At 33.7% G+C, this 13,673-nt stretch overlaps 1 protein-coding gene across 2 annotated transcripts in view; it reads left to right on the top strand.

The window, feature by feature from the left end:
* Positions 1–13,673, top strand: part of Sbf2 (SET binding factor 2) — a 426,994-nt gene that overhangs the window by 205,355 nt on the left and 207,966 nt on the right. For both annotated transcript variants that reach the window (XM_046438075.1, XM_046438076.1), the window contains exons 5-6: positions 853–963; positions 2,516–2,621. In XM_046438075.1, the coding sequence (XP_046294031.1) occupies positions 853–963; positions 2,516–2,621 (217 nt within the window). The remainder of the gene's footprint in view (positions 1–852; positions 964–2,515; positions 2,622–13,673) is intronic.

Genomic DNA, 13,673 nt, shown 5'->3' on the forward strand with positions numbered 1-13,673 from the left:
AGAAAATTTAATCTTTAATAAATATGTATAGTAATATGTAACTTCTGAAAAACTCTTCCAGAAGGTGAGATTATATATTCTACAAAAATTAACTTAGTGTTAAGATTTGAGTGACAATCAGTAACTCCTAATTATTAACTTTTTGGTCACACATTTCAGTAAATTGAAAGATTTATAAAGATCACATTTTATCTTTCATTTTACCACCTACTTTCTGCTGAACTTAAAGTGTTAATTATATCTTGCGTATAGAATACAACTGACACTAGGATTGCTATATGTATACACATGGATGTATAACCAATGTGATCCTGCAATCTGTACATGTGGAAAAATGAGAATTCATACCCTATTTGAATCAAATGTATGATATGTCAAGATCATTGTATTGTCTTGAGCAACTAATAAAAAAATTCTTATACATTAAAATTTCCATTGAATAAATGTTCTGGATTAATAATGAATATAAAGCAAGACAAAATCTCTAAATTTTATCTTGAAGTCTGGAGTTTCACAAAGTAAGTTGAAATAACTAGTTAAAACAGTATGGCAAAAACAGTGTTAGCCCTGCAAATTGTCTAGAGTAGTTATCTGAGTATAGATAAGACACCTGTTTTATAAATTGGGCTTTCTGCTTTCTATAAACTCATGCCAGAAGCTCATTTAGAGGTTCTGGTCCTAGAAGGAAATTTAATAAACTTTAATAATATTTGCTGCTTAAATTTATTTCACATTCATTGTAGACTATACCTTACTTGGTTTAAAGAAAAGTTTTTGTAGAAGCTAATGTCATGACTATTTGTTTCTTGAACTTTTTCCATGACGTAACTACATGTATCTTTCCCTTTGCAGGCTTGCCTGGGTTTGATCTATACTGTGTATGTGGATAGTTTGAATGTCTCCTTGGAAAGTCTCATTGCAAACCTTTGTGCCTGCCTTGTTCCAGCAGCTGGAGGGTCTCAGGTAAATAGAATAGAAGGAAGATGGAGACTGTTCCACTTCCCCTCCAGTTAATTTAGTTTTTGAAGAAAGGAAAAGAAAGAAGTCTTCAAATATTTTTATTTTAATGAGCATCCGAGTTTAGTTAAGCATTGTCTCTATAGTCTCCTCCTAAATACTCAGGATTTCATTATTTTCTTAGGCCATGAGGTAATTTTAACACAGGGTTCACCTTTCACATAGTATAATTATTAGTCAGATTTTGTGTAACTTGAACTCTAGTTTATATTTTGGGGGGCATATAGTTTTTAGGCTGAACTCTTAAATATGCTCTTTCTACCTTTCTTACTTTTGTGTATAACTCATTATTAACTTAAAGAACGTTTGAGTTAATAATCTTTGTAATATTATAACTACTTCTGCATAGATTTCTTTAGTCTGTATGTCTTGAGATTTTTTTCTATGTCTCTGAAGTAGAATTTTAACAGTTATGATTTATTTATTACATTTGTAATAACCATGCTTTTTTTTGGGGGGGGGGTACTGGGGATTGAACCAAATCACATCCCCAGCCTCTTTTTTAATTTTGAGACAGGGTCTCCTAAATTGCATAGAACCTTTCTAAGTTACTAAGGCAGGCTTTGAACCTGCAATCTTCCTGCCTCAGTCTCCCAAGCCGCTGGGATTATAGGTGTGCACCACCAAGCCCAGCAGCAATCATACATTTCAAAGAATAAACCTTGGGTTATGGAATGTAGCTCAGTGGTAGAGTGTGTGCTTAGCATGCATGAGGCCCCAGATTCAATCCCCAGCATCCAAACAAAAAGAATATACTCTTTTCCTTAAACCCTAAAAATGATTACTTGAACATTTATTTTTGCTGCTGCTTATATATTATTGGGGAAACCTGCTAAAAATCACACTGTTTGTGCTCAGTGTGATTAAGATGTTATGTATAGTGAAATTGGAATCCTTTTTTTTTTACTTGCCCTTTGTCTTTTAATTGTCCTCTGTCTTTTCCTGGTATCTTTTGTCTTAAATTGTCTCCCTCTTTTTGTCCCCCTCCTACTCTCTTCTTCATCTCTATTATAAGGGCAGAATATTAAATGTGAGTTTGGTCACAGATGACCTAAACTTTAAAGAAGCAGAATTGTCTTATGACAACAACTAAAGTTGTTGTTAAGAAAGATTACAAAGAGACATACAGAAAATTTTTGAATGAAATTTGTATTCATAATCTTGATTGTGCTGATGGTTTTTCGGGTGCTGATGTGTGTCAGAATGTACAAAAAAACAAGTATGATTATTCCAAACACTTTTATTTTTTAGTCAGTGATGATTGTCAGTGATATTTCTGTCTCATTTTTACTAAATTTGAACTTTTAACAATTTTCTCATACCATTTTTAGTTATACACAAAGTATCTTGAATGTTTTAATTTATATGTTATTGCCCTTTGCATCTATTAATTGGCTCTTATGTGGTCATTTGCTCTAAAATTGAACTTCAGGGGGATTTTTATTTTTAGAAAATATCAGAAATCAATTTGTATTTGTGTGTTTCTCCAATTCTGCAGAAGCTGTTTTCCTTGGGTGCAGGAGATAGACAGCTGATTCAGACTCCTTTACATGATAGTCTTCCTGTCACAGGCACTAGTGTGGCTCTTCTGTTCCAGCAGTTAGGTATGTCTTTTCTCCCATTTTCAACGTCTTCTTATAGAAGCCCATGAAGAAGATTTTTTTTTTTAAGTTTATATCATCTGACATTAATCAATAATATATAAAACAAACTATTAAATATTTCCCTGCTTGCAAGTGGGACAGGAGAAGAGTATAGAGCTTGCTTCCCAAGTACTGGTCTTGGAGGAGGCTGCCTGAGGGACTTGTTTCTGTGTCACTTCATTGGTAGCGTAAGAACTGGCATGTGTGGATATCTGGAAGCATCTGAGAACAATAAAGAGCATAGGGGGATTCTTGCTATGGCTTACATAGCTTTGTGCCTTTGTAAAAATTCACACAATTTGAGGCTTTTACCTCAAGAGGAAGAAAGAGGCATATCCAGTGTTCAAGCTTTTCAGAGATTTACTTCAGTATTGGAGAAGATACAGAAGAATTGGAACCATTATTCATTGCTATTAGGAATGTTAAGTGGCATAGTTACCTGGAACATGGTTTTACTTTTTTTTTTTTTTTAAAAGCTAAACCATATGATCTTTCTACTCCTAGGTATTTACCTAAGAAAAATGTACATGTCCTTAAAAGTATTTGCACGTGAATGTTCATAGTCATTTTCTTTGTGGTAGTAGAAAATTGGAAACAAGTTCAAAGTTCACCAGTGGTAATGGATAATTAAGAATGGAAATAGATATAAAAAAATCTGCAGTGTATCCATTCAGTGAAATGCCAATGCAAAGGAAAGAATGAATTATTAATATATGCAGCCACATAGTATAACCTGAAAATAATTATGTTGATTGAAAACCACCAGACAAAACAGAATTCATACTTTACAAGTCAGTCTCTGTTCTAAAATGTACAGTCTAATCTGTGGTGACAGAAACAGGTCTCTGGTTGCCTTGTAAATAGAAAGAGAAAAATTACAAAGGGACATACAGAAGATTTTTGAATGAAATTTGTATTCGTAATCTTGATTGTACTGATGGGTTTTCAGGTGTTGATGTGTGTCAGAATATATAAATTCTATCCAGATGTGATGATGCATGCCTGTAATCCCAGCAATTTGGGAGACCAAGGCAGGTGGAATCCAAGTTTGAGGCTAGACTCAGCAATTTAAGGCCCTGTCTCAAAATAAAAAAGATGAAGGGCTGGGGATATAGGTCAGGGGTAGAGTGCCACAGCACCCCTCCTCCCATAAAAGTATCAAAAAATTCTAAAAGAAAAGTGAAAACATACTCATTCAAAAACTTGTATATGAATATCCTTAGCAACATTAATACATAATAGGCAAAAATGGAAACAAGCCAGACATGGTGGCTCATGTTTGTAATTCTAGCAGTGTAGGAGGTTGGAGAATTACAAGTTCAAATTCAGCTTCAGCAACTTAATGAGACTCTGTTTCAAAACAAAAAATAAAAAGGGCTGGGATAAACAATATCCACACATTTGAAACTTATTTAGCCATAAAAAGTAATGAAGTATTTTTGACACCTATTATCATGTTGATGAATCTTGAAAACATGTCAAGTGAAAGAAGCCAAATATAAAGACCACATATTATATGATTCTATATGAAATGTCCAGAATAGGCAAATCTATATAGACAGAAAGTAGACTAGTAGTTACCAGGGGCTGGAATAAGGAGGCAATGGAAATGACTGCTAATGGGTACAGGATTTTTATTGGGCAGTGAAATTGTTTTAGGTTATATATTAATGATGGTTTATAATTTAGTTAGTTTTGTTCCCCCATACCTCCCTTTCTTTCCCCCTTCATTCCCCACTAAGGAGCCATCCCAAAGAGGCTTGATCTAAGCCAGGAGCTGTGGCACACACCTGTAATCCCAGCAACTCAGGAGGCTGAGGCAGGAGGATCAAGAGTTCAAAGCCACCTCAGCAAAAGCAAGGCACTAAGCAACTCTAAATAAAATACAGAATAGGGCTGGGGATGTGGCTCAGTGGTTGAGTGCCCCTGAGTTCAATCATCAGCACCCTCTCCCTAAAAAAAGAGGCTTGATCTAAGATGGTATTATAATTGCAGTTGAAACCCAGCCAATATTTTGAATTGCTTGAATTCTTAATATTGAAAAGGATTTGTCACCTAAGAATATGACAGGGAACCAGTTTGTTATCTTGAAAACTTATCAATAAAAGAAAAAAGTCATGGTAACCTAATAGTAGATGAGGATAATTGTATTATAATTAATAAATGTGGAAAATGATGGAGTATCATCATTTTCAGCTCTCAATAAATGAAGATCTAAGCATCAACATGTGTGATCTAAGCATCATAAAAAGAAATTAACAGATATTAAGTGCCTATTCTTGCTACACACTACACAAGGAATTACCAGAATCTCATGACAAGAAATGACAGAAGGTAGAAGACCACATTGCATTGTACCAAAGAATTTAATTATCAAAACTATCATTCAACTGCCCTGGGTTTTGTTGTTGTTGTTTTCCCTTCTCTAATTCATTTTGCCCCGGGTTTTTTAACAAATAAATTATAAAGAAAAAAATGGAAGAAGAACCTCTAGTATAAAAGAGCTTTAAAAGATACACAGTTTTTTAAATAGAGTAAGACTGAATTGTAGTGCCTAAGAATGTACTTTTGGATAATAAAACTGCCTGTAGGAAATTTTAGGAAAGTGGTTAAGCACAAGTCTACTTATGGCAACAGAGGGGTTATGATTGGGAAGCAATTGAAAGAGGCTTTTGGAGTTGGTGACAGAGTTCTATTTCTTGATATAGATAGTGTTTATAAGATAATTCATTAAGTCATTAATTTGGTGTGCTTTTCTGTGAACAAAAACTGTGTGAACAAAAACTTAAACTGTAAAACTGCTTCTTTATGTGTAACTTTCCTTAAATTAACATAAACTTTTAAAATACAATGGTTTAGCTATTGTGAATTGTGCTTCCATAAACATTGATGTGACTGCATCATTTTAGTATACTGATTTAAAATCTTTTGGACATATACTGAGGAGTGGAATAGCTGGTGCATTTGGTGGTTTCACTCTTAGTCTTTTGAGGGATCTTTGTACTACTTTCCAGAGTGGTTGTACTGATTTGTAGTTCTACCAACAATATATGAGTATACCTTTCCCCCATGTCTTTGCCAACCTTTATTCTTATTTATGGTCTTAATAATTGCCATTCTGACTGGAGTGAGATGAACTCTCAAAGTAACTTTGATTTGCATTTCTGTGATTGCTACAGATGTTGAACATTTTTTCATGTATGTGTTGACCATTTGTGTGATCAACCTAGGGGCCTTTGACAGATGAATGGATAAAGAAAATATAGTATATACACAAAATGATGTATGATTCAGCCACAAGGAAGAATAACATCATGGCATTTGCCATTAAATGGATAAAACTGGAGACTGTAATATTAAGTGAAATAAGCCAGTCCTAAAAGTGAAATGTCAAATGTTCTCTCTGTTATGTGGAAGCTAATTCAAAATAAGTGGGGGAGGGAATAAAAAAAATACAATGGCTTCAGATTTTATCCTTCTCATATTACAGAGATTCTAAAGGTAGGCAGTCTAGGGCTGGTATATATTAATTCCTGGGTATCTTTCAGATGGTGTGGAAAGTCTATCCTGTGCTTTCCCCCTTTTTATCTATAAGAAGTTTCCCCTTATGAGATGATGAGTTTCAAGAGCTACTGCCTTATTATGTGTCTACTATCTGGCACAGTGCTTTAGGCACAAAAGTCATTAATATTTATTGAATAAATAAATGAATATGCTCACCATGAAAAATGGTAATCATATCTCATAAGTATTTTGGAGACTGGGGATAAAGCTCAATAGTAGAATTCTTGCCTGGCATGCACACGGCCCTGGGTTCAATCCCAAGTACTGCAAAAACCAACCAAACAAACAAAAAATCGGTACAAATGAAGAGTGCCAGAATACAAGATGATTGTTCATTTGAAGATCAAATTTAGTTATTTTACTCTCTAGTATTTTGAACTTAATTATCCTTTTGATATATATATATATATATATATATATATATATATATATATATATATATATATATTTTCTAAATTCTTTTTTAGAGAAAGACTAGAAAAAAGATAAGGAAGGAAGACAGAAAGAAAGATGAATCACTATATGCAGAGTTTTATTTTTCCAAAGCATGTGGTGATGCTAATTCTGGCTAGGTCATTCTCTTATCACCATTTTTGGTTAGGCTGTTCATTGTTGAAGGCCAATATTAGACCATTATCAGAGTACGCCTCCTGGGTTTAGGGTAAAGTGGTAGTGGTGGAATTTACCAAGCCAAAAAAGGAAGCAGATAAGACTTCAGTATTCTTTTGTAGCCTTGACTTGTTTTCCTATGAAAAGTCTAAATGTAGAGATAGCATTGCCTTTGTTCTTCTCTCTTAGAATTGTTATGATAATGATTTTTTTTCACAATTTGAAAAGTTTTTGTTTGCCTGAAACAGCTATGTGGAATACTACTATTCTGAGCCTCACTCCCCATAATTTTCTGTTAATCTTCTTCATCTCTTGCTTACCATCTTGTTTGTTTTCTTGTGGAAGCCTGTGTAAAGTGTTTTTGATTGCCTAAAGATTTGTGTTTTAAGTACAATAAACAGTATTTTAATGTTATTAAGTTTGTATTCACAGGAATTGGTTTTTATAGCCCCTCTGATACTTTAATCCATACCCATTTAACTTCAATATCCCTCCCTGACCTAAATGATTTTGTAAGATTCTCTTGATATCCTTTGTCATGTCTGGTCACCTATAATTTGGACTTTAATTGCAAACACACTAGTTTTCGAATACTTATTCTCCAGTTTTTACAGTATACTCTTTATTAGACATTTTTAAAATCACTGACAAAAATGGTCTGGGCCTTCATCTATCATCTATCTCTATTTCCATAGTTATATCATATTAGTCTTTGTACCATCTGGGTTGATTCTTTTGTGTATGCTTACTTTGTTTTTGTGTGGCCATATAATTTTAGCCAGTTCTTCATTAGCTACCATTGGGCCAATAATTCTCCAGTAATTCTCTGTGATACTAAATACATATTATTTTGAAATTATTAAAATAGCCTGAAGTGGGGGTTTTTTTGCATTTTTACCTTCAAACATTATTTCTACTTTGTACATAAAAATCCTTAAAATATTGATTGCAGCAGTACCTTTCTATTCAAAAAGTTATTTCTGCTTTTAAATATTTTAATGTAAAATCTTTGATATTTTCACATTTGTCTTCCTCTGGAAAAACTTCTATCTATAATACTATCTAATTATTTAAGTGTTATGTACCTATGTACTTTTGGCACTGGAATTATAGCTCAGTGGTACAACATTTGCCTAACATGTGTGAGGCACTGGGTTCAATCCTCAGCACCACCAAAAAAATAAATAAATAAAATAAAGCTATGTATCTATCTACAACTAAAAAATATTTAAAAATAATATGTACCTAAAATAGAAAGATGAAAATATGCTAGAAGTTAACAGGAAAGCTTAGGATTACAAAAACTATTTACCTTAAAATTAGTACTTTTTTAAGAAGCATAAGTTGATTGGTAAGTTTCTGAACCATTTGATTAATGTTTCAACTGGAGAATGTTTTTTGTCTTTTTTTCCTTAAAGGGTCAAAATCTAGTTCCTGGACAACATTTATATGTTGTCTCAATTTTCTCGCTTGTTCAGATAGCATTATTACTTGTTTTAGTCTTATTGTCATTTATAATGGGAAAAAATGAAGTAGCAATTCTCTTAATAATAATTAAGTTTGTATTCACAGGAATTGGCTTTTATAACCCCTCTGATACTATGAATTATGGTTATGAAAAGATACTTTGGGAATTTCACTGCACAAGAATTTAAGATTATCACTATGAGTGGCATATTGTTCCCTAGGTAGAAAAGATGGAAATAGGAAATTTGGTTTACTATATCTATGATAATTATTTTTTGACAGCTTGAATATCAGCTAATATTCTTTAGGGATTTGAAACAAATTAAATCTTCTTGCTAGCCCATTGTACAGCAGTTTATTGAAGAAACTGCATATCATGTGTACTCTATTCCAGAAGCCTAGGGATCTCTAAAGAAGACTGTTCAATTTAATTTCTTAGAATAAACACCACAAAGTCTCTATTGAACTCCCCTTCTTATATAATGGCAGAAGTATAGTTTTTTCAAAGCCTATTACCATGTGCCAATTCCTGTACTAGTCACTAGGAATATAAATATGAACAAATCATAGCTCTTATTCCAGATGTACTTTTAGCCTAGTAGAGAAGCAAGTAGTCTTTTTAAATTATAGTATGTTATATATAACTAATGCAATAATGGAGAACTCTTACTAGCTATAAAATTGTAAGAGGAGTATCTCAGAAGAAAAATAATGCAAAAGAGCAGGAAGTAATGAAAAGCCTTTAATGGAATAATAAGATGTTTGATGAAGTCTCTCAATCCAGCCATAGGAAATAGAATGTTATTAAGAAATTGATGGGAGGAATGGAGGAACATTGAATAGGGAAGGGAAGGGAAGAAAGGGGAAGGGACATGGGGGTAGGAAAGATGGTAGAATAAGAGAGACATCATTACTCCAGGTACATGTATGAAGACACGAATAGTGTGACTCTACTTTGTGTACAACCAGAGAAATGAAAACTTGTGTTCCATTTGTGTAGTATGAACTGAAGTGCATTCTGCTGTCATGTATAACAAATTAGAACAAATTAATTAATTGATTGATTTTTAAAAAAGAAACTGATTACTTGGCTAGCAATGTAGCTTAGTGATAGAGTGCTTTCCTAGCATGTTCCAGGGGCCTGGGTTCAATCCCCATTACCAGAAAGGAAAAAGAAAAAGGAAAAAAAGAGCCTGCTTCAGATTTCTTTATATTTATCTCTTGAATTAAGCAGTTTATGATATATCTCAGTAGTTTAACATGATTCAATAATAGAGGAAGGAAGGAAAGGGACCAAAAAAAGGAAGACATTTTAATTGAAAGAGTTATTTCTGCCCAGGACATTACCCTCTTATTCATTTCTTACATAATTCTCCAATTAGTCTATCTTATCCTTCTCCAGTGTTTGTTACTCAGGTTCCTTTGCTTCCTGATTTAGAATTAAAATTAGATAAAAACCTGGTCAATCAGAATGGGCACAGACTAGGAATCTGGGCAATCTGATATGATTAGCCTAGACCTCCCCTCAGACCCCCAAAAAGCAGTTACTATGTACAAGAAAGAATTAAATATACTATACCTGTTTTAGATTTTTAGTTGAGTTGTTCTTTTAACAATTGCTGTTTGGGAAATATTTAGATCTTGGATTTTTTTTTTTTTTAAGATCTTGGATTTTATGTGACCATATATATATTTGGCAATTGACTTCTTATATTTAAAGATTCCCAAATTGCTAAGCTCTATTTATATGTGCATTATATCTTTCTTTCTTTCTTCTTTTTTCTGTGTGTGTGTGTGTGGGGGGGGTTATTGGGGCTTAAACCCAGGGGTGCTCTACCATTGAGCTATGTCCCCAGCGCTTTTAAAATTTTTTAATTTTTGAGACAAAGCCTCAAATTTGCAATCCTCCTACCTCAGCTTCCTGAGTAGCTGGAATTATAGGCATACATCACCATGCCTAGCACATATATTTAATTAATGTCACACTTCAGCCTTTGTTCATAACCATTAAACAATACCTCCTTTCAGTTGCTTAGTTCAGCTACGCTTCTTTTTTTGTAAATTTTCTTGTAGTTGTAGACAGACAGAATGCCTTTTTTTTTTTTATTGTATATGGTGCTAAGGATCGAACCCAGTGCCTCACACATGCTAGGCAAGTGCTCTGCCACTGAGCTACAGGCCAACCCCACAGCTACACTTCTTTTTTTTTTTTTTAACTTAGCTTTGCCACATATGTGGAAATAGCAGGCTAACTTTATAGCAAATAGTACACATTGCCTCTTAATGATAATTATGAAAGTATATTTAAATCTTTAGTTGATCTGTGAATGCGATTCATCACATTAATAGACTTACAGATAGGAATCATATGATCATCTCAATAGATGCAGAAAAAGCATTTGACAAAATACAGCACCCCTTTATGTTCAAAACACTAGCAAAACTAGGGATAACAGGAACATATCTCAACACCATAAAGGCTATCAATGCTAAGCCCCAGGCCAACATCATTATAAATGGAGAAAAGTTGAAGGCATTCCTCTCAAAACTGGAACAAGATAGGGATTCCCTCTTTCACCACTTCTATTTAACAGAGTTCTTGAAACACTGGCCAGAGCAATTAGACAGACGAAAGAAATTAAAGGGATACGCATAGGAAAAGAAGAACTCAAATTGGCACTATTCTATACCTGGAAGACCCTAAAAGTTTCACCAGAAAATTTCTAGAATTAGTAAATGAATTCAACAAAGTAGCAGAATATAAAATCAACACCCATAAATCAAAGGCATTTCTGTGTATCAGTGACAAATCCTCAGAAAGGGAAATGAGAAAAACTACCCCATTTTCAATAGCCTCAAAAAGAAAAAGTACTTGGGAATCAACTTGATGAAAGAGGTGAAAGATCTATATAATGAAAATTACAGAGCATTAAAGAAAGAAATCAAAGAAGACCTTAGAAGATGGAAAGATCTACCTTGCTCTTGGAGAGGCAGAATTAATATTATCATAATGACCATACTTCAAAAGCACTATACAGATTTAATGCAATTCCAATCAAAATTCCAATGACATTCCTCATAGAAATGGAAAATGCAATCATGAAATTTATCTGGAAAAGAAGAGACCCAGAATAGCTAAAGCAATCCTTAGCAGGAAGAATGAAGCAGGTTGCATCACTATACCAGACCTTAAACTATACTGCAGAGCAATAGTAACAAAAACAGCATGGTATTGGCACCAAAACAGACTGGTAGACCAGTGGTACAAAATAGAGGACACAGAGACTAACTCATAAAACTACAATTATATTAGACAAAGGCGCCAAGAACATGCATTGGAGAAAAGATAGCCTTTGCAACAAATGGTGCTGGGAAAACTGGAAATCCGTATGCAACAAAATGAAATTAAACCCCTATCTCTTACCATGCACAAAACTCAACTCAAAATGGATCAAGTATTTAGGAATACAACCAGAGACCCTGTGTCTAATAGAAGAAAAAGTAGGCCCTTATCTCCATCATGTGGGATTAGGCCCCAACTTCGTTAATAAGACTCCTATGGCACAAGAATTAAGTGAATGTAGTGATATTATCTTTGTTTGCTGCTATATTCTAGGGTATGGCATATAGTAGATGTTCAATAAATATTGGTTGAATGAAGGAGAAATCTCCTCTTTCATCACTTGTATTAAGCCATGACCAGCAAGTTCTACATTGTATTCTCTGTCATGGATTGACCAAAAAGAACTATTACAGATTGTGCAAGACCTTCTGAAAAATATCCTGAATTAAAAGCACGGTATTTTCTTTCTCACTTCACCCATTTGAGTGCTGAAATATAGTGTTCTGTTTGTGCTATTTGTAACTATTGTATGTTCTATTTGTAACTATTATTCAGTAAAGATGAGAATTCTGGGGAAAAAGTAGTTTTTTCCCTTTCTTTCAAAACAGGAAATAAATACATTTGTCAATGTTTGAGGCAATGAATTTTAGCACTCTAACCCTCAAGAAAATTGAGATCAGGAAGTAATTTTTCAGAATTTTTTTTACTATTTGAGCAATCAGCAGGATGTGTGTGTGTGCCATTGTAGTGAAATCTGTAGTAATTATCACAGGAATGTTTTTCATATTGTCTTCTCTACTGTTATTGTGCAGTTCTGGATGGATGGCTACCGAAGACTAGAAAAACAATTCAAGGTTATAGAGAAAGCTGATTATGACTTGAGAGATTGAATTTCTGGTTAACTGTAGCCATAAACACAATGACAGACATTGTTACTTAGGAATAAAAAACATCAATGCAATTTCTTAAAGTTTCAGAGTAATAATTTTGTAGAATTTAAATCATGTGACATTTAAGAATATGAATTTATATAGTAACTCAGTTAGGCATGGGATAATTCTTATGTATTACACTATTGATTTTTTAAGCACTATAATATTATCCCTAATGCATTTTAAAATTGACATTTATCCTATGTTAGTAAGTATATTTTTCCCTTTGATAATATAAGCTGATTATTAAATATTACCAATCTAATTAGGGTAGAGTGCCCTTACAAATGCATGCCTGCCTTCTTCACAGTTTAGTTGATACTAAATGATGTTAGGAATTTTATATGTGAATGGGTTATTTTTGTTTGGGGGTGGACAGAGTTCAATTAGGAACAAATTCCCTCCTAAAGTCTTCATGAAGAAAAGTCTGGACTACTACTTATGGCATACAAATTCCTCATGAACTTGTCCTTGGCAGAATTACTTTTAAGTCTGTTAATGCCTTTTGTTCCCACAGTCCTCTGTTTCCTTAAACATGACCTTTTGTCAACACTGAATGCTAATGTTGTCTAACTAATGTTTATTTTTCAAAATCTAGCTCAAGGGTCCAGTTGCTTTAGGTAGATGCCACATCATGTAGGCCCAGTATATTCACAACGGCCTTCAAAGATGAAGGAGGGGGGCATAGGAATCAGTGTCAGAGTCATATGATTTAAGAAAACTCAACTGGCCATTGTCAACTTTGAAGATGGAAGATAGCCGCATGCTGAGGAATGTGAAGGGCCCCTATAAACTGGGAAAATTCAATTTTAGTTGGAATTCTGACCTTCAGAACTGAAAGATGTTTTAAGTCACCAAGTCTGTGGTAACTATGATAGCAGGCATAAGAATCTAATATATCCACAAAAAATATAACTTTTTATAAGTAGTTTAATTCATAAGAGATTACTAAGTTATTACAGAGAATCCCCACATACACATACCCACCTTCCCCCAACAATAGTTTACATAATCATTACATTATAAAAACCAGGAATTGACATTTGGAAAAATACTTGTTTAAATTGATTTTTTAAATTTAGGCATGACAGCGGGATG

This window comes from Marmota monax, unplaced genomic scaffold (assembly GCF_021218885.2).
Source record: "Marmota monax isolate L192 unplaced genomic scaffold, Marmota_monax_Labrador192_F-V1.1 WCK01_AAM20220418_F8-fsc00061, whole genome shotgun sequence".
Lineage (NCBI taxonomy): Eukaryota > Metazoa > Chordata > Mammalia > Rodentia > Sciuridae > Marmota > Marmota monax.